The sequence below is a fragment of the Convolutriloba macropyga genome, chromosome 6, assembly GCF_964194025.1.
Source record: "Convolutriloba macropyga chromosome 6, txConMacr16.3, whole genome shotgun sequence".
In the NCBI taxonomy this organism is placed as follows: domain Eukaryota; kingdom Metazoa; phylum Xenacoelomorpha; order Acoela; family Convolutidae; genus Convolutriloba; species Convolutriloba macropyga.
The window spans coordinates 10,149,817-10,172,557 of record NC_134473.1 but is presented as its reverse complement, the minus strand read 5'-3'; the positions used below and the strand labels follow the sequence as shown (position 1 = coordinate 10,172,557).

Below are 22,741 nucleotides of genomic sequence, written 5' to 3'. Positions count from 1 at the left end.
ATTAAATGAAACGGAAAATAAACAGCTTCCTGACTTGTTATAAAAATAACATTTACTATCGTTAGGAGCCAAGGAAACAACAATGTGAAACCATGCAGTTGGTGAAAGGTGAAAATTTAGAATCAGTCAATAAAATTTTCCAATTTTGAATGCAATTCATGAAATAAAAGAAACTCTCGTAAAGCTTTGAGAATAATTTCGATATGATGTTGCAGAATTACACGAAAAACCTCTCTTCAATAATATGGTAAACGTTTTTTTCAAAAGAGGGGTATTTTTTCTGCGAAGTTGATGTCTCTTATCATTTAATTCCACAATTATAACGGTCCTCGTAAAATTACCGAATACTGAAACCGGGAAACGGAAATATTGAATGTCGTTTTGCATAACATATAGCATAATTTTTCTGAGTGACTCTACCCGTGATCAGACTATCCCTGCTTTTCAAATTGTACTGACCTTGTAACTTTCAGCGCATGAGTTACAGGTGTGCGCTCAATTGGCTATGATCAGATGTCAGTCCCGTCTGAGAAATGAGGGATTAAACTAATGTTCTTCATCGCATTTTTTTTTTCAATTTTGTTACTAAGTTATGTTATTTTATTCTTTTTTAAAGCAAACGTTTGGGCTGAAAAGAAATCCTGTTTTTTTTCTAACAGGTACGTCGAGGCAGAAGAGATAGACGGGGCCACTTTCTGGGGAGAATCTGCATTCTATCCCGGGGGAGGGTTCCTGGTACGACTGGAGGGCAACAAGGATGACACTATGAAAAAGATTCGGGATCTGAAAAATGAGAAATTCATTGACCAATACACACGAGCAATATTTCACGAATTTGCGGTTTATAATCCGACGTACAACCTTTTCGCTGTCGTGACAATGGTCGCTGAGTTCCGAGCAAGTTCTGGAGTGTTTGCGTATTACTACTGTGAACCTCTTCGACTGATCATGTACCATGGCGCAACTGCGCCGTATCAGGTATTGTTATGGAATAGACCAGATATAAGAATTTTCGAAAAGATACGAAAAAAGTGTGCACTAGTGGACTACATGTGCACTGCAATGAGTCAAAGTTCATGTAGTCAAAAATGAGTCAAAAAGTCATCATTTATAGGTAACATTCACCAGTTCTCGAAAACTACCCTCTAAATTTTAAAAAAAATTTAAAAAAATCTGCGAATATGTGGGAAGTCTATTATTGATATCATTTTTTCTTTAACTGTTCGTCTCTATCAACGATGTTTGTGACCATTCATTTTTTTTCGTTTTCTGGGTGCACCTGAAGGTAGCTCCACAATTTAGAGTTCTAAACAATTTGTTTCAAGTTTTCAACTTTTGAGCCCGATCCAGAATATCTAATTTAAAACAATTCTAGTATTAGAGCTTGTTCGTACATATATCATAAAAATTGCATTATAATTCTATCAATCAATCAATAGACAGCGATTTTTTTCATTGCAGGCTCTGCACTTCCATGGTCGCCACTTTCTGGCAATAAGTGATACTCATTAATACTGTCAATCACTTTTTAATGCCCTTATACTGTTATGTTCCTTTCAAGCACATTCTCTGCTGCCAATTAGTAAAAATTCTTTACAAAACATTTTAAACTCATTTTATATGATCACTGTCGCACTTAAAATTGATTTTTTTTGGTCACCAAAAAACTAGTACAATTATTTCGTATCTTATATGACAGACAAAGCTTCTTTTTTAAAATCTATTCAGACTGACGGTATCGTCATTTGAGGACGTGTAAAAAAGTTAACGAATCCAGGAAGCGGGTAAATTATAAACTTAATTAATCAAACGAGGACTCTCGTCAAATTCCAGGCAAACTTTGCTAATGAGTTGAGTCAAATTCTTTTCTGGCAACCGTTTTTCATAAAAATAAAAATTTTGTATTAATTTTTTGCAAAGAAGTTATACTTAGTGAACTAAAACACCTGTTTTGTTTGAAAACAGAAGGATTGATTTGATCGTGCTGACTTGCTTTCACTTTTCTAATAGGTTACCTATAGTTTCTCGCCATACTGTCTCGCTCGTTTTTTGTTGGTTGTTAAATTTGTTTTATGCTTCGTTGCGACTAGAATTTTTTCTTAAGTGCTTGTAACAGTTTACTGTTAATTGCTATATAAGTCTTCTGATGTCCTCTCAAATTTAAGTGATGTGTTTGTATTAATAACAATAACATGTCCTTAGATTTGAAAACCGAATTTATTATTTTTAATAGCCGCCCTCATCTTCTCAGCCGGCTATTATAGCGCTCCTATTTTTTTTTTACTTCGTCGAATAAAAAATGTTTCGCTTTACCTCATTTTGCCGCCTTTTCAACATTTTGCGTGACATCTTTTTGACTTCTCTAGGCTAGTTTCTCTCTTCTGTCATTCTGCTAAAAGTGATTTTGAACATCAGTTGCTCAGCAAAGCAATTCAAAATGAACAGAGTCGGTATAAAAAATTGAAGTCAGAAATAGAAACGGGATAAACCCATAAAGCCCAATTTTAGATGCCCGCTATTTGAACGTCATTCCTGTAAGTATTAGTTACCTCTCTCTAATGCTTATTGTTATTGATAGTAGCCCCTGTAGCCTCTCTCTACGAAACAGAAGTATGTTCAACTACGAAATGCCATCAAAATAAATCGGACTTAAAAAAATGTTTTTGTACAAAAATCTTTTTTTCAATATCTTCTGTTATTTCAATCCCAATCATGCTTATTGGAATCAACGGCGGCTATTTTCCGGCAATCTGCCGGGTATGTTTTATTGTGCCTTCAATTATATGGAACTATTCTAAACAACTTTCAATTTTTCAATCCAATGATTTTAAAAATTCCACTACTTACATTTCTTTCACACTACGAAAATGATAAAAAGCTCTCTTATTGTCAAGTAATGTTCTAAGCAAAAGATTGTTGTATGTGTTATAGCCAAAGTTGACAACATTGACTTTTGACGCGCCTTAGTCGACAACGGGCTTTCTCAGATCTAGTAAGAGTAAAGGATTTCTTATATGGTCGACCCAAATTCCCAAAAAAGTAGTTCTAGTTCAGATCAATAACAAATAATTGTGTCAAGTCAAATTCTTCCAATCAATTACGGTCTTTTAATAACTACAATTAGTCGATGAAGGTCTGTCTATTCGTATCCAATATTGTTCAGGGATGTTATATTAATTAGTCAAAGCCTTGAGTAGTCTTCTCATCAGATATCGTACGGCAATCTAGTTACATTTAAATCAGGTTTTGGATTAAAATAAGGGCAACAGAAAAAAATTCACCTAATTTTAGATAGGAAATAAACACCCAAAGGGAAATACTCCCACGGAAATAAACTCCCACTTGACTGTTTCAGAACTGCTGACTTAGCGCATTTCGCCGTCACTGTGCGGCCTGTGTCACTTCAAATTAAACTTTTGCAGCTAAACAAAGTATCACGACTCACGACCAAAATTCTTTTTTAAAACCGGGGTTTTTTCCGTGGGGGTTTATCTCATTGGGGATTTATTTCATATATAAAATTAGATAGGTCTTTTTAATTGCTCTCGTAGAGAAGCAATTATTGTAAACGTGTGTGTCTTTTTTATGCAAAATTTTTGCCGAACCGTTTTGCCTTTTAATGTGACTTTTACGCCCTTGAATGTTTGCGTTTTGCGTGATCTAAAATTCCCTCTCAGTAACACTTTTCAAGCAATTGGCGGCAATTTAATGCTAAAAGTCAAATGAAAAGGGCGCCGAAACTGGTGCCATTTTTCACTTTAAATCTTAATAGTGGTATATATTAACCTCGAACGTGGTTATTTGAAGCCCACTGTTGCACTTCTTAGTGCCCCCCCCCCCCCCGGTTGAAGCAGGCTGCAATTGATTAGAGCTCCCACTAGTCGTTCGAGAGCAATTTTTCCGACGTTTAGTTGGTTGTTTTCCTCAGGGGTTTATTTCCTACACCCATTTAAATCAGCTATTATATTGAATCGATAGGTTTAAACATGGGTTTTTGTTAAAATTTAGCTGAATGGGCTGTAAATTTTGAGCACCACAATTGAATCGACAATTTAGGGGTATCTAAAATCAAAATCTTGGCCTGACTGAATGCTGGAACTAAAAGTCAGTTAGATTATTTTTGTTCAGATTCTTGTGCAAATTGGCCTGGGGATTTTCCTTTTCTTCTTCTTCATCCGAGACATCAGAAGGATCCACAAACAGAGGTGGGATTTCTTCAAGAAGTCTTGGAACATTCTGGATGCACTGGTGGATGTTTTTGGGGTTATGGCTATTGTGGTCTTCATGTACAGGTACAAATATACACAATAGCGTTTTTTATATATCACTATTTTATTTGAAAATCATTTGTAGCGAGTGTCGTTCCATAATTTTCACTTCATTTTGGTCATTAAAATTCTCACTTCCGCAAACAGATATCAGTGTGAATTTTAGACCCAAGAGTAGACAAGTCATTACAGAAAAGATTTGAAAAAATCTACAGAATTTAACTTCAGAAACACACCTGTCTACGTAAAGTTCTCTATATTAGTTTGTTTTCTTGTTCTAGACTTAAGAGATTTGTCCAAATTTCTAGACCAAATTGATATGATCTGAAATGATATTAGGTCCTTCAGACTAATTCCGGCACTTGGTCCAAACTTTTGTTCGACCGTAATATACGCTAGAACACAGGAGACAACTCGAAGAGTTGTGCAATACAATCTCTAAGCGAATTAAGGACATTGAGGAAAAAATTGAAAAACAAAAACTGACTGACTGCCTACAACAGCCATCGAGCGTTTTTAAAAATTGCAAACACAATTTTCAGAAGAGGCGTTGGATTTGTGCGGATGGAAGCCGAGATTAGTAGAGGTGCTGATGTATAAGGGGCAGGGTAGGTCAGTGGGGGTTCAGGACAACAGATCAAGGGCGTGAGCTCAAGGGTAACATTAAATGCTCAAAGACTTATATATCCTTCAAAATGTCATTTTAACCTTGATTATTAGCAACAGTTCCCAATTACTATATAATAAAAACTGAGCTACTGTCAAGCTCTAATGTTGGAAAACAGAGGTCATCTTTTGATAATCGAAGTCTTTATCTGAAAAGAATGAAGTCATAAACAAATTTGCTTCAGCTACAAGAAGAAAAACCTGCAAAATACCAATACTCCTCTTCGAAGCAACAAAAGTGTATCAAGTTACAATTTCAAAAATGTATATCAGGCAGCCTTGAATTTTTTTGTTAAGTGGTCGTATTTTGATGGCCTCTCAAATGGCTATTATTTAGGCGCTCCCCTTTTTTACAAAACAAAGAATTTGAATTGTATTGTGGTGCTGTATTGTGGCGCTGTCTTTATCAGGCAGCCTTGAATTTTTTTGTTAAATGGTCGTATTTTTATGGCCTCTCAAATGGCTATTATTTAGGCGCTCCCCTTTTTTACAAATCAAAGAATTTGAATTGTATTGTGGCGCTGTATTGTGGCGCTGTCTTTATCAGGCAGGCTTGAAATTTTTTGTTAAATGGTCGTATTTTTATGGCCTCTCAAATGGCTATTATTTAGGCGCTCCCCTTTTTTACAAATCAAAGAATTTGAATTGTATTGTGGCGCTGTATTGTGGCGCTGTCTTGATCAGGCAGCCTTGAATTTTTTGTTAAATGGTCGTAATTTTATGGCCTCTCAAATGGCTATTAATTAGGCGCTCCCCTTTTTTACAAATCAAAGAATTTGAATTGTATTGTGGCGCTGTCTTTTTTTAAAGATCTGTTTACACATTTTTATGATTTTTGCAGTCAAATTGGAGTAGTGATTTTGGTCACGCGGAAACAAGAAATGGAGCAAAAAAGCGCGTGAAATTTTTTTGTTCTAATTTTAAAGAAGAGTGAGAAAACGGTGTTTGAACAAAAATTCGGTTTCTCGGTAGTGGTTTTTTTTGTTCACATGCGGCAATTTCGACTTGATTTTTACTGTTTCTTCCAATTTTTCGGGTCAGATTTTATTCTAAAGGATTTTCCTAGTCCATTCATTGTTCCTTTCAGGCCTAGTTTTATGTTAGAATCAATATTCCATTTCTCGCTAGTTGTTATTTCGTTCTCCCTAGCGGCATTTTGACATTGATTTCGTGGTTTTTCTTTTGTTTTTTGATCAGGTTTTTTTTGGAAATGGTTTCGTTCTACGTCTAGTTTTTTGTTTAGTCAATATAAATTCCTTGAATTGTACGTCAGGACTTGTCCTGCTATGTTTTTTTTTTTAATTTGCTTTACCTTTTGATCACGTTTTTCATTTTACATAAGTCACGACTTTCACATTTGACTTCTGACTTGCCTCACTCACTGTTTCAACTGAATGGTTTTTAATTCCATTTTTTCAATGATTTACGCAAGATAGTGAATACAGTCAAGGTCAAAAGAGCAAAATCCAAAGAGACAGGATAAACCGATAAAGACCATGATTAACTCATTGAGAATTAGGTTATCAAAGATCATTTGTGTGTTTGCTAGCTGACATTGGTATTAAGCTTATTAGCTTTCAGTTTTAGAAGCTGAAATAAGCACAGTTTTAGAATCAAACCGAAACTGCACGTCGAATTAGAACACTTTTTGACACTGGAAAAAATAGAAAAAAATGGTCATTTTATCTCTTCTTTTTTTTATGTTTCGATCCCGATGTGAAGGATCCCGATTTGTATAGAAGCAATTTCGGCTTCAGTTGACGTAAAGTGTTATGATCTGATGAGTCTTTCTCGCCAAAAAGTTTAAACTGAAGTGATTACTTTGTATCTTCATTGTTGTTAAACCTTTCTACTCGTGTGCTTGCATTACTCCAAGCAGCATAGAAAATTTAATTTTGAAAAGACTTTATGCTATTTATCATTTATATTTTCTTATGGCAACCAACTGAAAACCGCAACAGTTAATCACATAATGATTTGATGCCCTTTTTCACCCTGGTTTTTTTTCAAACATGTCCTCTTCCTCTTGCTCTAAAGAATCGAAATGTCATGTTGTGAGGGGTTAATCTGCTCAAATCCAGCAAATATATTTGTTATGCATCATATCTCTATATTTTTGGCTCTTATTCATCAATTTTGCAGGTGAATAAGTGAAACTTGAAAAAGTACCGGAAGTCTTCCATAACTTTCCCTCAGTTGCTCAATAAAAACGAAAGAGAAGAAATTCTCAGCGCACGTCTCCTTGATCATGCGCTGAATATGTTGATTTCGCAACGTATCGCGTTTTTAGCTGCACCATTGCTAAATGATTTATATAAAATAGTACATTTTCCTACTTATATTGTTTTTTTATTTTTTATATTTGTATATATATATATATATATATATATATATATCATTTTATTAAAAAAATATTTAGTACCCGCCGTCAGTCTCTCAAACGGCTATAATAAGGCGCTCTCCTTTTTTTTAAAATTCAAAGTATTTGAATTGTAATGGAACGCTCTCTTTTTCTTAAGATCTGTTCACACATTTTCATGATTTTTGAAGTCAAATTGGAGGGGTGATTCTGGTCACGCCGAAACAGGAAACGGAGCGAAAAAGCGAGTGGTTTTGCGGCGTGAAATTTTCTCTCTCTAATTTTAAAGTAGAGAGAGAAAACGTTGTTTGAACAAAAATTTGCTTTCTCGCTAGTGATTTTTTGTTCACATGCGGCAATTTCACTTTGATTTCTACTGTTTTTTCGATATTTTGGATCGGATTTTTTTTCTAAATGATTTTCCCAACCCATTCACAGTTCAATTTAGGCCTAGTTTTTTGTTTGATCCTGGTTTCCATTTCTCGCTAGTGGTTTTTGTTCATATGCGGCAATTTTATATTGATTTTCTGTTTCTTTTTGTTAATTATCTGCTTTTTTTAGAAATGGTTTTCCGAAATCACTCCAAGTCCGTTCTAGGTCTATTCTTTTGTTTTGTCAATGGAGGTTCTTTGAATTGTACGTCAGGACATGTCCTGCTATGAATTTTTAATTAGCTTGTCCTTTTGATCACGTTTTTCGTTTTACATCAGTTATGATTTGCGCGTTTGACTCACGGCTTCAACTTACTCGATTTTGAATTCTCTCATGGATTGAATTACGCAATATAAGGAATGCTTTCAAAGTCAAAAGAGCAAAATCGAAAGAGACGGGTCAAACTGATAAAATCCGGTCACTAAGTCCTTGAGAAATAGGTTATCAAAGTTCATTACAGTGTTTGATAGCTGATATCGGTATCAAGCTTATTAGCTTTCAGTTTAGAAGCTGAATTAAGTATAGTTTTGGAATCTAACTTAAACTACACGCCAAATAAAACTGCATTTTTTGGCCTTCAAAAAAAACAGAAAAGAAAGAAATCAGTTTATTTGCCTCCTCTCTTTTATTCCGTTTCAATCCCGAGGTGCATCGAAAGCGTCAACCGCGTCTTTTTTCCTGCAATCTGCGGGCTATGTTCTGTTTTTGCGTCAATCTCAATGCGGGTCATGGCTATCAATTGCTCTTATTTTCTGGCAGTCCACTGATAAGTTTTGGTATGATGTAAGGTTTTATTTCAAATGAAGCCTGTGTAAACCATCTTAGTTTATAAAGAAGGTCTTTGAAAGAAATTTTTTGAATGTTGTCTGCGCTTTTTATGAAATTTTAACGTTCGATTGCTCGGGACCACTTCTAATCAGATTTTTGTGCTAGACCAAACAAACCGTGAACAAACCGTGTTAGACCAAACCCTAGTGATGAGAGGATTCAAAGCCTCTTGCAAGATTCTTACAAGATTTTATTCCTGTTGAAAGAAGTGAGTGTTTGAAAACTCAAAAAGGCAGTTTTAAACGCTTTTAATGCTTGTTGAACATTTTTCTCATAGAACACATTGCACAGGCCAGTTTCAAAACCGTACAATATTATTGCATGTTTTTTTATTCTTGAGACTTTTTTCAGAAGAAAGATCCCGGAAGATAAGCTCTTGCAAGAATTTTACAGGAGTCATGCAAAATCAGGAGTGCCCACCCGAATGTAAAAATCTCCTGCCTTGTGATGACACAATAGAGCAGCAACCAATGACATAATATAGTTAACTCAGACCCAGAAACAGTTTTAAATGCATGTCAAAGTCATTTCACTTGATTACGCGAGTAGTTAAAGTAAAATTAAAACAAAATATTATGTTTACCTTTAAAGATTTTTTACCATATTGCACAACAATTCGCAAGGCCGTGCTAACATTTTGCTGGTCTTTAGCTCTTTCAACCTGAAATTACAAATCAGTTGCCTGAATTACCTTTGCCGATTAAACGTTCAAATTCATTTCTGCTAACTGCACTTTAGAAAGATAAGTTTTAGCCACAAAGATTGTTCTATTTTGTTGTCATAGTGTTATAGTCTCTATCAAAGTGTCATTCAGTATCAGGAATTAAAAAATCACACTCAAATGTGTGGTATAGTATGACATTGCATTAAAAAGGGCTATCGATTTGGGTATACCAAATCTGTTTATTTTTAAGTTATTTTAATTTAGTTCATTTTGTTTATCATTTAGTTCTAAGTTCATTGTCAGTTTCCTGTTCGAAGATCAAATCTTCATATTTCACGTTTATTCAATTTGTTTACAATTTTGTCTGAAAATCCAGTCTGCTCATGTAGTCTTGTGTTTTGTGTTGCCGCGTTTGGAGATAATTTGATGTGATCAAATTGTTGATCAAATTCAGTTAATTTTAAATTGCTCATTCCTCTCAATTCCTAATTCAAATTTAGTTGCCTCTCTTTTCATCTGAAATGCGCTCCGCTAAACGCTCAATTGTATCAAAACAATTGTATTTTGCTAAGCGGAATACATATCTGTAAATTAGAGTTAAACTCGTGCCGCCAATTTCGCACATACTTAGCACTCAGAAGAACACATTTCCACACTAAATTAATAGCGAATTCGCTCCGAGGAATAGCAAATAATTCTGAACGGTAAATCCTGTAATTTGGCACCGCTAACTCATCCCAAATACAGTAACGGAAATCTGTACGACATGGCGCAGTCAGCACGCGAATCTCGATAAACACCGCTGTCGATAGAGCATTTTTGGGAACGACCAACTTCAGATCCTCCTATAAGATGAGAAAAATGGCGCATTCAAGTAAAACTTGCTATTCTTGCACGTGAGACCATCACACTAGATACACTTCTTCAACCGAAACCAACAACGGTACGACTACCAGCTGAACCGAAGTACGAGATGGAAATTAAAGATACGACCGAAGAAACAGAAAGAGATCGACAAATAAGAAATAGTCAATTGAAACTTCAATGGGACCTGAAATGCCAAAAGATAACGGAGGCAGGTGTCTTATGCGGAGAAGGACCATGGCATCTTTGTCATCAAAAATGTGTTTCACTTTTGTGTCTGAGCATTGGAACAGAGGGAAGACGTCTCCTAACACAAATATTTCCGCATGATAACATCTACGATCTCACTACTCTCAAGCTCTGGGAGATGATGGAGATAGCTTTCATTCCTCCAAGAAATATCACCTTTGATCGCTTTGTGTTTTTCTCAAGAAAGCAGAACAAAGGCGAAACAGTGGAACAATTCTACAGTATTTTCAAAGAATTGGCGGAAAATTGCGATTTCGAAAATCGAGAAGAGGTAATAATCAGACAAGATTGTATAACATTTACTGTACTACCAGCTGCGCTGTTGTTGTTGTTTGATGAAAATCTTTGTTGATTTTGATGGCCCATTTCCATATTTACAGCCATACTGAGTGCTCTTTCCGGATCAACTGTGTCGCGAAGGAGTTCGCGTTGAATGTCGACGTCCAACATCTTCGTGATGAAGATGTTGGACGTCGACATTCAACGCGAACTCCTTCGCGACACAGTTGATCCGGAAAGAGCACTCAGTATGGCTGTAAATATGGAAATGGGCCATCAAAATCAACAAAGATTTTCATCAAACAACAACAACAGCGTAGCTGGTAGTACAGTAAATGTTATACAATCTTGCAATAGATTTCGCGGCGCGGGTGCACGCGGAAATCCGTCAGGCAGAGTAGCAGTCAATCGAGCAGCAATTGGTCAGTGTAGACGATGTGGTCAGGTTTGGACTACAACACATCGCCATGTTTGCCCTGCTTTGGGTAAGAAATGCAATCATTGTGGTTTGCACAACCATTTCGCCAAGGTATGTCGGAAAAAATTAAATACTGCACGAAATTCCCGTCAAGGTAATCGCATTAATAATGTAGAAACTGTTGAAACTACAGAACAAATTACACATTCTGAATATCAAAATGTTAATTATAAAAACTATGATGAACAATTCAATTCTGATTACGATTCTTCGGACGATAATTATAATGCAACGGTAGAAAATGTTAGCACACCCGTTATTGCACTACAAAATATGACGATAACAATTGGAAATACAGACTGTCATTTGCTCCTTAATTCTGGTAATGGTTTTACGATTATCAAAATGTCACTCGCCAGGGAAATAATGTTTTATTGTGCACAATCATAATGGTCCGAGAAAAAACAACTCGAATTAAAGTCTTTTTCGAACGACATAGCTGAAACTCTAGGAACTCTAAAAACGCCAGTTCGTTGTAATGATTGGAAAACTCAAAAAGCAAACATCACGGTAGTAGCAGATGGATTTAGACCAATTCTTGGACGAGATCTTTTTGACCAATTTGGTATAACAATCTCACAAAAGCCTTGCCCAAGTATAGAAATCAACAACATAGAAACACCCTGTGCAATAAAAAAAATCACTGGCAAAAGAATTTCCTGAACTAATCTCACGAATAGGGAAATCAAAACACCATACAGTCAATTCAAAATTTCAAAGAAATTATCGAGTCACGCATCAAAAAAGGAGAAAAGTGCCAAATCATCTTCAACCAAAAGTAAAAATCGAACTTGAAAATTGATAAATGAATGACATATCGAAAAATTAACAAACTCCTCTGATCAATTTTTCATATCTCCGATAGTCATTACGGTCAAAAAGGATCATTCAATCAAAATAGCATTAGATTCCAAAGTCCTGAAAAAAAGTATCCACAAAAACAAATAGCAGATGCCAAATATTGATTCGCTAATTCAAACGATTTCACAAACACTGTCAACCGCGCCGCAAGAGACAGCTTATTTTACGACACTCGATTTGCAGTACGCTAATAGTCAATTGAATTTACATAGTGATACGGTCCGCCATTGTAACTTTAATCTCGTAAGCGGAAATATGACCGGCACTTATCTTTTCAAAACGGGGTTTTACGGTCTAAAGGAGATGCTAGCCGGATTTCAAAAAACAATTGATTGTACACTCGCCGGCCTAAATAATACATTCTGTTTTTTGTACGATATACTGATATACAAATCTCAAAAAACTCCGATCTTTAATGGGATCAGTTCATCATCTAGGCAAATTCATTCCTAACTTGTCGCAATTATGTTATCCGCTTAGACCCCTACTTAAGAAAAATACAAAATTTATTTGGACGGACGAACATAAAGAACAATTCAAATTGATAAAAGGGAAGATTGCTGAAACAACCGAAGATATGCATTTTAATCCGGACCTAGAAACACGTATAAAATGTGACGCGTCACGTAAAGGTTTGGGCTGTGCATTAGAAAAACGAACTCCAAACGGTTAGCACACCGTGGCTTTTGCATCGCGACTTTTGAATTCTATAAAAGTTCGATATAGTATCAATGAACTCGAGTTATTGGGTGTTGTTTGGTCTATTGAACATTTCAAATATTATTTATATGACAAGCCATTCACCGTAATAACTGATCATAGGGCTTTGCTTTCAATTATGAGAGAAAATAGAGCTAATAAAGCCTACAATAGTCGGCTAACACGTTGGGTAGATAGACTATTACCTTTTGATTTCACAATCGATCATCTTCCTGGTTCAAAAATGGGACTTGTTAAATATATCTCTCCCGACCCGCAACAAAAAGCTTTTAATATATCTGCTTATGACAAGCAATTCATAGTTGCTAAATTGGATGTGATTAAGTTCTGCGCGAAACGCTTCTTTTTAAATGCTGAAAATTATATCGATTTTGCAGCGCGAAATTCGCTTGTAAAACAAGCCTCAAATACTCCAAATTCCATTAACAAATTAGGCAGTGATTTTGCACCGCGAAATCCAGACTATTCTGCAATTACGGAAAATGATAATGATATTCTAATATCCAAATCGAGACAGCAAACATTCCACACTCGCTTTTTGCCTTGAATCGTTCTGCAAAATAGTTACCCAATAATTTGAATAATTTTCAACGAATCGCAAATAAATTCCAAAGTGTACTCATGATGTCCAACTCTGATGACGAAAACCTAATGCAAGTAAAGCACTCAACACCCTCTAAGGTCAGATTTGCTGACGAGGCAGGTCCATCAACGGCTCCCGCAGTGCAAGCAACACCCTCTACTCCCAAAACCGATACCACAACGGTCAGGTCGCCTTCTATTGATGATCTCTTCACAGACGCCTTCAATTTTGCGCAGTCCAAAATCTTTTCAAGCACCCTAATGGCCAGCCTAACTTCCAAAGACGCGATCCTCAAAGAAATAAGAGACTGAATTCTGACGGAAAATGAGGATAGATGCAAGCAGATTTCGCGATGCATTCATACTTTCTGAAAGGATTTGCACGTCAAGAATAGATGTGTTTGCATCGATGACAGAATAGCCATACCAAACTCATAACAAGGATGCTTACGTGGAGGCAATTCACGCAGCACACCTAGGCAGCTGGGAAATGACAGATATGGTGACACATGCATGGTGGCCGTACATGCGTACGGACATAATATCAAAAACGGCAAAGTGCAGCCTCTGTGTCAAAATCTGTAAAAATTTAAAGTCTATTGGTCCTGCTAGCAAATGATTACCATTAAAGTTATGCAAAATACCAAATGAAGAAATTCAAATTGACTTTGGCGGACCCATTTTTAATGATAGACATCAAGAAGTTTACTTCATTGAATGTATAGATCGATTTTCTAAACTTCCGACAGCGGTGGTATTTGATAGCGCTAATGCAGATAATATTTTAAAACTCCTTCAAAAGTATGTTTAGCTACAAGAAATACCTCGTTCATTTAGACTAGACCAAGGGCGATGCCAAACTGGTAACCAAATTAAAGCATTTTGTAGTCAAAATAATTTACAACTCATTGAAGCTCCAGTACACGGTCACAGAGCAATTGGATTTGTTAAAAGGCTAATTCGAACAATCAAGAATTGTTTAGCTTGCATTAAAGTGGCGGCGCAAAATCAATTTAACTTGAAAGCATCGATAAATTCTATTATTTACCAGCTACGTATATGTCGTCAAAAGACTCTAAAGATATCACCATTTGAGGCACATTTTGTTAGAAAAGCAAATACTCCATTAAGTAATATTTCAACGAAACCTGGTCCTAATAGTCTCACGTATAAACGCATCTTGAATAAATATTTAGATTTGGTGACAGTCCATTGGGAGAAACTAATTTCGGACAAAATTTGGGATGTAGAGGCCAGAAGCGACACAACAGGGACAAGTTGAGCAAAGGTGCAGCCCGAAGAAAGAACGCAGATCCAGAGAAAGAGTCTAGATTAATTACTCATCTTGATGTTGCTCTGACAGTGCCACGGACATAGACTTCTATCAGTTAAACTTGCCAAGAAAAAACCGAAGACCAAAAGGTCGAAGAGAAGCCTTGATGGGCTTTACGAGGTCTTGGCACCTGGTTCCTCAGTAGTCAAGACAGATGCATATACATCCGTCATTAAAGAACCGGGGAAAAAGAGAACTCACAATCCGCAACTCTGATTTGGGACTAAGGCAGAGCTGCAAACAGAGCTCCAAATTCACGCAAAGCAGGAGGCCAAAAATACCCTTCGGGAAAATAACGGAAGACTTGATAAACCAACATGCGAGAGAGGCGAGGAAGAAGCTAGAAGGGAACAAGAAAACGAAACATAGAAAAATTGCTGATGATGCCAGTGCTGTGTCATCCATTCATTCTAATGTCACGAGAGCGCTAGCGCTAAGAGTGAGAATGCCCACAAAACCCAAAAGAACAGTAGTACCAGCACCGCCACAGCTACCCTCAGAAAACTTATGTGATTTCGCGCCGTCAATGGAGCTCCCATTGACATCAATTGTGATTGCGAAGCCACCATCGAGGCCAAAAAGGAAAGCCGCCACCAAAGCAACTGCAGCGCTACAGCCATTATCAAAAAGGAAAAGATCTTCTCCGTCAATTACGGAATCAGACGAGTCGTTAGCGTCTGTCCAAACATGCCCCACAACAAATTCATCGTCTACAGCACCTTCGCGAAGCAAAAGAAGGCAGCCAATTAAACAGACTCAAATTCAAAGTAAGTCGATTGTATCTTCAATCAAGAAAGCCGCAGCTCAGAGCCAAAATGTAGAAACGGACTATACAGTGCGGCAATGTTCTCCTGTACAAACGTATCCGACCCAGTATTATATTTCACCAAATTAGGAGGGGTCAGAAACGTCCATGACTGTCGGAGAAGCAGAGAGTCTATATGAAAGTGATTCAGATTAAAACTTTCAAAAACATTGTAGTATTATTGATAGTAACACGTAAATATGTTATTAATTTTCTGATAAACTACTTCGTCGTTTGTTTTGCCGAGGGAGAAATGTGGTATAGTATGACATTGTATTAAAATGGGCTATCGTTTTGGGCATAACAAATCTGTTTAATTTTAAGTTATTTTAATTTAGTTCATTTTGAATGTTTTAAATGCATGTCAAAGTCATTTCACTTGATTACGCGAGTTTTTAAAGTAATATTAAAACGAAATATTATGTGTAGCTTCAAAGATTTTTTTCCATATTGAACAACAATTCGCAAGGGCGTGCTAACATTTTGATGGTCTTTAGCTCTTTCAACCTGAAATTACAAACCAGTTGCCTGAATTACCTTTGCCGATTAAACGTTAAAATTCAGTTCTGCTAACTGCACTTTAGAAAGATAAGTTTTAGCCACAAAGATTGTTCTATTTTGTTGTCATAGTGTTATAGTCTCTATCAAAGTGTCATTCAGTATCAGGAATTAAAAAATAACACTCAAATATGTGGTATAATATGACATTGCATTAAAAAGGGCTATCGATTTGGGAATACCAAATCTGTTTAAGTTATTTTAATTTAGTTCATTTTGTTTGTCATTTAATTCTAAATTCCTTGACAGTTTCCTGATTGAAGATCAAATCTTCATATTTCACGTTTATTCAATTTGTTTACAGTTTTGTCTGAAAATCCTCTCTGTTCATGTAGTCTTGTGATTTGTGTTGCCGCGTTTGGAGATAATTTGATGTGATCAAATTATTGATCAAATTCAGTTGATTTTAATTTGCTGATTCCTCTCAATTCTTAATTCAAGTTTAGTTGCCTCTCTTTTAATCTGAAATCCGCTCCGCTAAACGCTCAATTGTATCAAAACAATTATAAGCCTTATTTCGCTAAGCGAAATACAAATCTGTAAATTAGAGTTCAACTCGTGCCGTCAATTGCACACATACTTAGCACTCAGAAGAACATATTTCCACACTAAATTAATAGCCAATTCGCTCCGAGGAATAGCAAATAATTCTGAACGGTAAATCCTGTAATTTGGCACCGCTAACTCATTCCAAATACAGTAACGGAAATCTGTATGACAAAATGTTTTTATCTCTGTTTTCTAAAAACAAACCTTTTATCCTCCACACTACTGTCCTAACTATTGTATGTACAGACTATTTAATTTGAAAGCTCGTATTGTTTTTCCGCACTATTCATTTTGCAGGTTTGCGCCCGGGTGGAGGGTTTTACCAAAAAATAACGGGGAAAAGAATGTAGAGTGTAAAAAAGTTTTTTACACCGTTAGTGTAAATAGGAGTGGAAAACGCATTACACCCTAAACCCCGCTAATTAGTGGTGGATTAAGGGTGAAACCTCGGCCTGGTTGTGCTGGAAGAGGGTTTGATCAGAATTTGCTTCATTTTGTGACCTCAACCTTGATGCTCTAAATGTCAACCGTGATTAAATAACTTTAACTCCTACATAACGTGCAAAAATAATTTTTTGCAGATTTAACCTCCAAAAGATTGCTTCTTTGAATCCACAAGTTAGTCTTTTATATTTCTTATATGGTTCGTTTAGGAACGGGGCACTTGAATTGAACTGTTTTTTGAATTCGGTAGAAGATCTATTCAGAGATGATTATTCAATTTTTCAGACATGGGTAATGAAATCTAAGTGTGTTTGTTTTTTGTCTGTTTAGGTATACAAAAACAGAGGAGGCAATGAGCAAAGTGTCTCTCGAGGGTGGCAGACAGTTTGTTAACCTCTACTACCTCGTGGGAGTATCATTTGTGAGTAACACGATGTTCAAAATCATTGCTCATATCTTAAATACCCAAAACAGCTGTTGCGTTGTTCGCTTTCTATTAGAAGATAAACCTCGAAAACGTTATAGCGCTGTAAAATGTACTAACAGCGCAGCGAAATTTTTACGCTTAACGAATAATTTTTTGTTCATGAAAGTTTGAAAACGACTCATTATCAGTTATTGTAATTAAAATGCTAAAATTCGTGTCATTTCTTGATTTCAGTTCAAAATTTTTGGAGTTTCATATGTCACTTTTTGTTCCTAAGCTTATGTTGAAGTCAATAAAGTGAATAAAGACAACGCATTCTAAAAATATTTTGCGCGTATTAAAAGTTCAGCTTGGAAAGTGAAAGATTTTACTTTCGAACTTTCATATTGAACCTTAAAAATTTTATGCTCAGATTTCATTATTAAATTTTCCCAGAGCCATTAGCAAACGTTTTATCTATGAGTGACAGAATAAGGCGTGTCCATTAAAAGAGAGCGGTTGCAGAATATTTGATGATGTAGTTAGTGGTGTCTGCAATTGCTTAGGTTGTAAATATGTGTAAATTTATAAACTATGGATCTTATTTTAGGTATTTCTCATAATCCTGGGTGGCATCTGCTTCGTGTCCACAATTCGTTTCCTGAAGATCCTCAACTTCAACAAGCGTATCTCCATGTTCCGTGACGTCATAGTCACCTGCAGAATGGATCTGGCCTCCTTCTTTGTCATGTTTGTTGTACTACAAGCAGGTCAGTCAATAATCACACATTGAAACCTAGAACCTGGCCAACCCGATTTGGGTCGCTGACTACGGGAGTCAGGCTGAACATACATTTTCCCTACATTTTTTTCTCTACTTTATCATAGATGTCGCACTGTACATTTTCCGTGGCTAAATTGCGATACTCTTGATTTTTTTTTTGTTTTCATCGCCTGACGCTCGTTTTTCATTTCTTTTTAGCGCATTACTCAAACACTTTGTTTTTGTTCATGAATTCATGCAGCCGTGCAGTTGATATTTAATAGCTGCCGTCAGCATCTCAACATCTGTTATTTAAGCTCTCTCCCTGTTTACGACTCAAGGAGCAGTTATGGTGATCTGCTTTTTTAATCGGTGATTTCTCTTTTCACTGAATGCAAAGTCAAAGTCCGCACGTGAAAACAAGTGTTTAGGTCAAACTGTGAATTATAATCAAAAGTAGAGCGAAGGAGGGAGGTGGTTTTAGTTCATGCGGTACTCTATGAGAGAGTGAAGAAAGTAAGGTCTGAAGAATTTGTTGTAGTCGTGGGTGATTTGTGATATTTTTCTAAAGTTTCTATAGAAGCGCTTGGATGATTCGACATTTTATCTTGAGAAATGGGAAACATGAGTTGTTTTGACGTTAAGTTCGATAAATAACTGGCCTGGATCCCCCTTTCCTTTCCAGCCATCCTCTTCCTCTTTCAGGCAGACTCCCTAAGATTAACAACCCAAAACAACTCTTCGCCTATCGTTCGAGAGCAATTCAAAGAACAGTCGCCGATTAGGGTTTATACATTTGCGGCTTAAACGTTTTCAAAGCATTCAATGAATAATTTATGGGATATTTCCTTCAACTCAGAAAACGTGAAGGTCATATTACATCTACCTTTACTTTTACCTTTTTTAGCCGTTTATATGAGTCAAGGTCAAACTTGGACACTAATTCCAAACAAAATTTTATGTAACCGTTTTTTGAACAATTATGTTAAATTTTTGTGACAGTTTTAACCTAACAGATGAGGAAATTGAAGATATTCTTGAACATTCTTCTCTAATTTATCATAGCTAGAGCACTGTAAATTTTTCGTTGCTAAATTGCGATGCTCTTGTGTTTTTTTTGTTTTCATCGCCTGACGCTCTTTTTTCATTTCTTTTTAGCGCATTACTCAAACACTTTGTTTTTGTTCATGAATTCATGCAGCCGTGCAGTTGATATTTAATAACTGCCGTCAGCATCTCAATATCTGTTATTTAAGCTCTCTCCCTGTTTCCGACTCAAAGAGCAGTTATGGTGATCTGCTTTTTTAATCGGTGATTTCTCTTTTCACTGAATGCAAAGTCAAAATCCGCACGTGAAAACAAGTGTTTAGGTCAAACAGTGAATTATAATCAAAAGTAGAGCGAAGGAGGGAGGTGGTTTTAGTTCATGCGGTATTCTATGAGAGAGTGAAGAAAGTAAGACCTGAAGAATTTGCTGTAGTCGTGGGTGATTTGTGATACTTTTTTCTAAAGTTTCTTTAGAAGCGCTTGGGTGATTCGACATTTTATCTTGAGGAATGGGAAGTTTGAGTTGTTTTGACGTTAAGTTCGATAAATAATTGGCTTGGATCCCACCTTCTTCTCCAGCCATCCTCTTCCTCTTTAAAGCAGGCTCCCTAAGATTAACAACCCAAACCAACTCTCCGCCTATCGTTCGAGAGCAATTCAAAGAACAGTCGCCAATTAGGGTTTATACAATGCGGCTTAAACGTTTTCAAAGCATTCAATAAATAATTTATGGGATATTTCCTTCAACTCAGATAACGTGAAGGTCATATTACTTCTACCTTTACTTTAACCTAATTTTGACGTTTATATGAGTCAAGGTCAAACTTGGACACTAATTCCAAACAAAATTTTATGTAACCGTTTTTTGAACAATCATCTTAAATTTTTGTGACAGTTTTACCCTAACAGATGAGGAAATTGAAGATATTCTTGTACTTTGTTCTCTAATTTATCATAGCTGGAGCACTGTAAATTTTCCGTTGCTAAATTGCGCTGCTCTTGTGTTTTTTTTGTTTTCATCGCCTGACGCTTGTTTTTCATTTCTTTTTAGCGCGTTACTCAAACACTTTGTTTTTGTTCATGAATTCATGCAGCCGTGCAGTTGATTTTTAATAACTGCCGTCAGCATCTCAATATCTGTTATTTAAGCTCTCTCCCTGTTTACGACTTAAAGAGCAGTTATGGTGATCTGCTTTTTTAATCGGTGTTTTCTCTTTTCACTGAATGCAAAGCCAAAATCCGCACGTGAAAACAAGTGTTTAGGTCAAACTGTGAATTATAATCAAAAGTAGAGCGAAGGAGGGAGGTGGTTTTAGTTCAAGCGGTATTCTATGAGAGAGTGAAGAAAGTAAGGTCTGAAGAATTTGCTGTAGTCTTGGGTGATTTGTGATACTTTTTTCTAAAGTTTCTTCAGAAGCGCTCGGGTGATTCGACATTTTATCTTGAGGAATGGGAAGTTTGAGTTGTTTTGACGTTAAGTTCGATAAATAATTGGTTTGGATCCCACCTTCTTCTCCAGCCATCCTCTTCCTCTTTAAAGCAGGCTCCCTAACATTAACAACCCAAACCAACTCTCCGCCTATCGTTCGAGAGCAATTCAAAGAACAGTCGCCAATTAGGGTTTATACATTTGCGGCTTAAAAGTTTTCAAAGCATTCAATAAATAATTTATGGGATATTTCCTTGAACTCAGATAACGTGAAGGTCATATTACTTCTACTTTTACTTTTACCTATTTTTGACGTTTATATGAGTCAAGGTCAAATTTGGACACTAATTCCAAACAAAATTTTATGTAACCGTTTTTTGAACAATTATCTTAAATTTTTGTGACAGTTTTACCCTAACAGATGAGGAAATTGAAGATATTCTTGAACTTTCTTCTCTAATTTATCTAGCTAGAGCACTGTAAATTTTCCGTTGCTAAATTGCGATGCTCTTGGTTTTTTGTATTCATCGCCTGACGCTCGTTTTTCGTTTCTTTTTAGCGCATTACTTAAACGCTTTGTTTTTGTTCATGAATTCATGCAGCCGTTTAGTTGATATTTAATAGCTGCCGTCAGCATCTCAACATCTGTTATTTAAACTCTCCCCCTGTTAAAGATTCAAGGAGCAGTTCTGGCTATATGCTTTTTGTAATCGGTGATTTTTCTTTTCACTGGATGCAAAGTCAAAATCCTCACTTAAAAACAATTGTTTAAGTCAAACTGTTAACTAGAATCAAAAATAGAGCGAAGGAGGGAGTGGTTTTACTTCATGTGTTGTTCTAAGAGAGATTGAAAAATTAAGTCTGAAGCAATTGTTGTAGTCACGTGTGTTTATTGAAGCTTTATTCTTAAATTTTTTTCCTCGCTTGAGGGATTTGACTTTTTATCTTGAGAAACGGGATGAACTGAGTTAATTTGATGTTTGATTTGAAAATTGGCTGACTTTGGTCCCAATCCTTCTCCAAAAAACCTCTTCTTCAGTAGAACTGACTACATAACAGCCAAACTGACTACGTAGCCAATATTAACAGCCAAGCCATCCCTTCTTCTCTCATTCGAGAGCATTTCGTACAATAGTTGCCGATTAGGGTTTATACTTAAATCCGTCATTTCAGTGAAGATGAAGATTATAATTTTTTTACCTTTACTTAAAACTACTATTATTTTTACATTTTACATGAGCTAAGATGAAAATTTGACACTATATCTAAACAAATTTTTCTGTAACCAATTTTTGAGCAAATTTGTTACAATTTTGGGACAGCTTTTTCCTAAAAGATGAGGAATTCGAAGATATTCTGAATCGTTCTTTTCTACTTTATCATAGGTGGAGCACTGTAAATTTTCCGTAGCTAAATTAGGTTGCTCTCGGTTTTCTTTTTTTCATTGCATGCCGCTCGTTTTTCGTTCCATTACACTGCATGTTTAAAACGCCTTGCTTTTGTTCATATATTCATTCAGACTTCCAGTCGATTATAATAGTTGCTGTCAGCATCTCAACGGCTATTATTTAAGCTCTCTCCCTGTTAACGACTCAAGGAGCAGTTATGATGATCTGCTGTTTCAATCGATGACTTTTTTTCACAGGTTGCAAAGTCAAAATCTGCACGTTGAAATGGGCGTTGAGGTCAAACTGTGAAATAAAATCAAAAGTAGCGCGAAAGAGGGAATGGTTAGTTCATGCGCTATTCTAAGAGAGATTGAAGAAGTATGTTCTGAATCAATTGTTGTAATTGCATATGTTTTTTGATACTCCATTTTAAAATTTTTCAGCGCTTGAGCGATTTGGCTTTTTAGCTTTAGAAGGGGCCGAACTGAGTTGGTTTGAGGTTTTTCTGAAAAATTGGTTGAATTGGGTCCCCTATCCCTCTCCAAATGTCCTCTTCATCAGTAGGGCTGTCTACCTAATATTAACAACCCAAACAGTACTTTCGCCCACCGTTTGAGAGCAGTTCTACAATTGTCACCGATTAGAGTTTACACAATTGTGGCAAGAACGTTTTGAAGCATTTGATAAAATAATTAAGGGATATCTCCTTCATCTCAGTTAAGGTGAAGATTATTTTACTTTTACCTTTACTTTAACCTACTTTTTCATA

The 22,741-nt window shown here is 36.1% G+C and overlaps 1 protein-coding gene across 1 annotated transcript in view; it reads left to right on the top strand.

Moving 5' to 3' along the window:
- Positions 1-22,741, top strand: part of LOC142341222 (uncharacterized) — a 297,980-nt gene that overhangs the window by 233,770 nt on the left and 41,469 nt on the right. The window contains exons 60-63 of the mRNA XM_075392141.1: positions 660-978; positions 4,129-4,292; positions 17,270-17,360; positions 17,956-18,115. Of these exons, the coding sequence (XP_075248256.1) occupies positions 660-978; positions 4,129-4,292; positions 17,270-17,360; positions 17,956-18,115 (734 nt within the window). The remainder of the gene's footprint in view (positions 1-659; positions 979-4,128; positions 4,293-17,269; positions 17,361-17,955; positions 18,116-22,741) is intronic.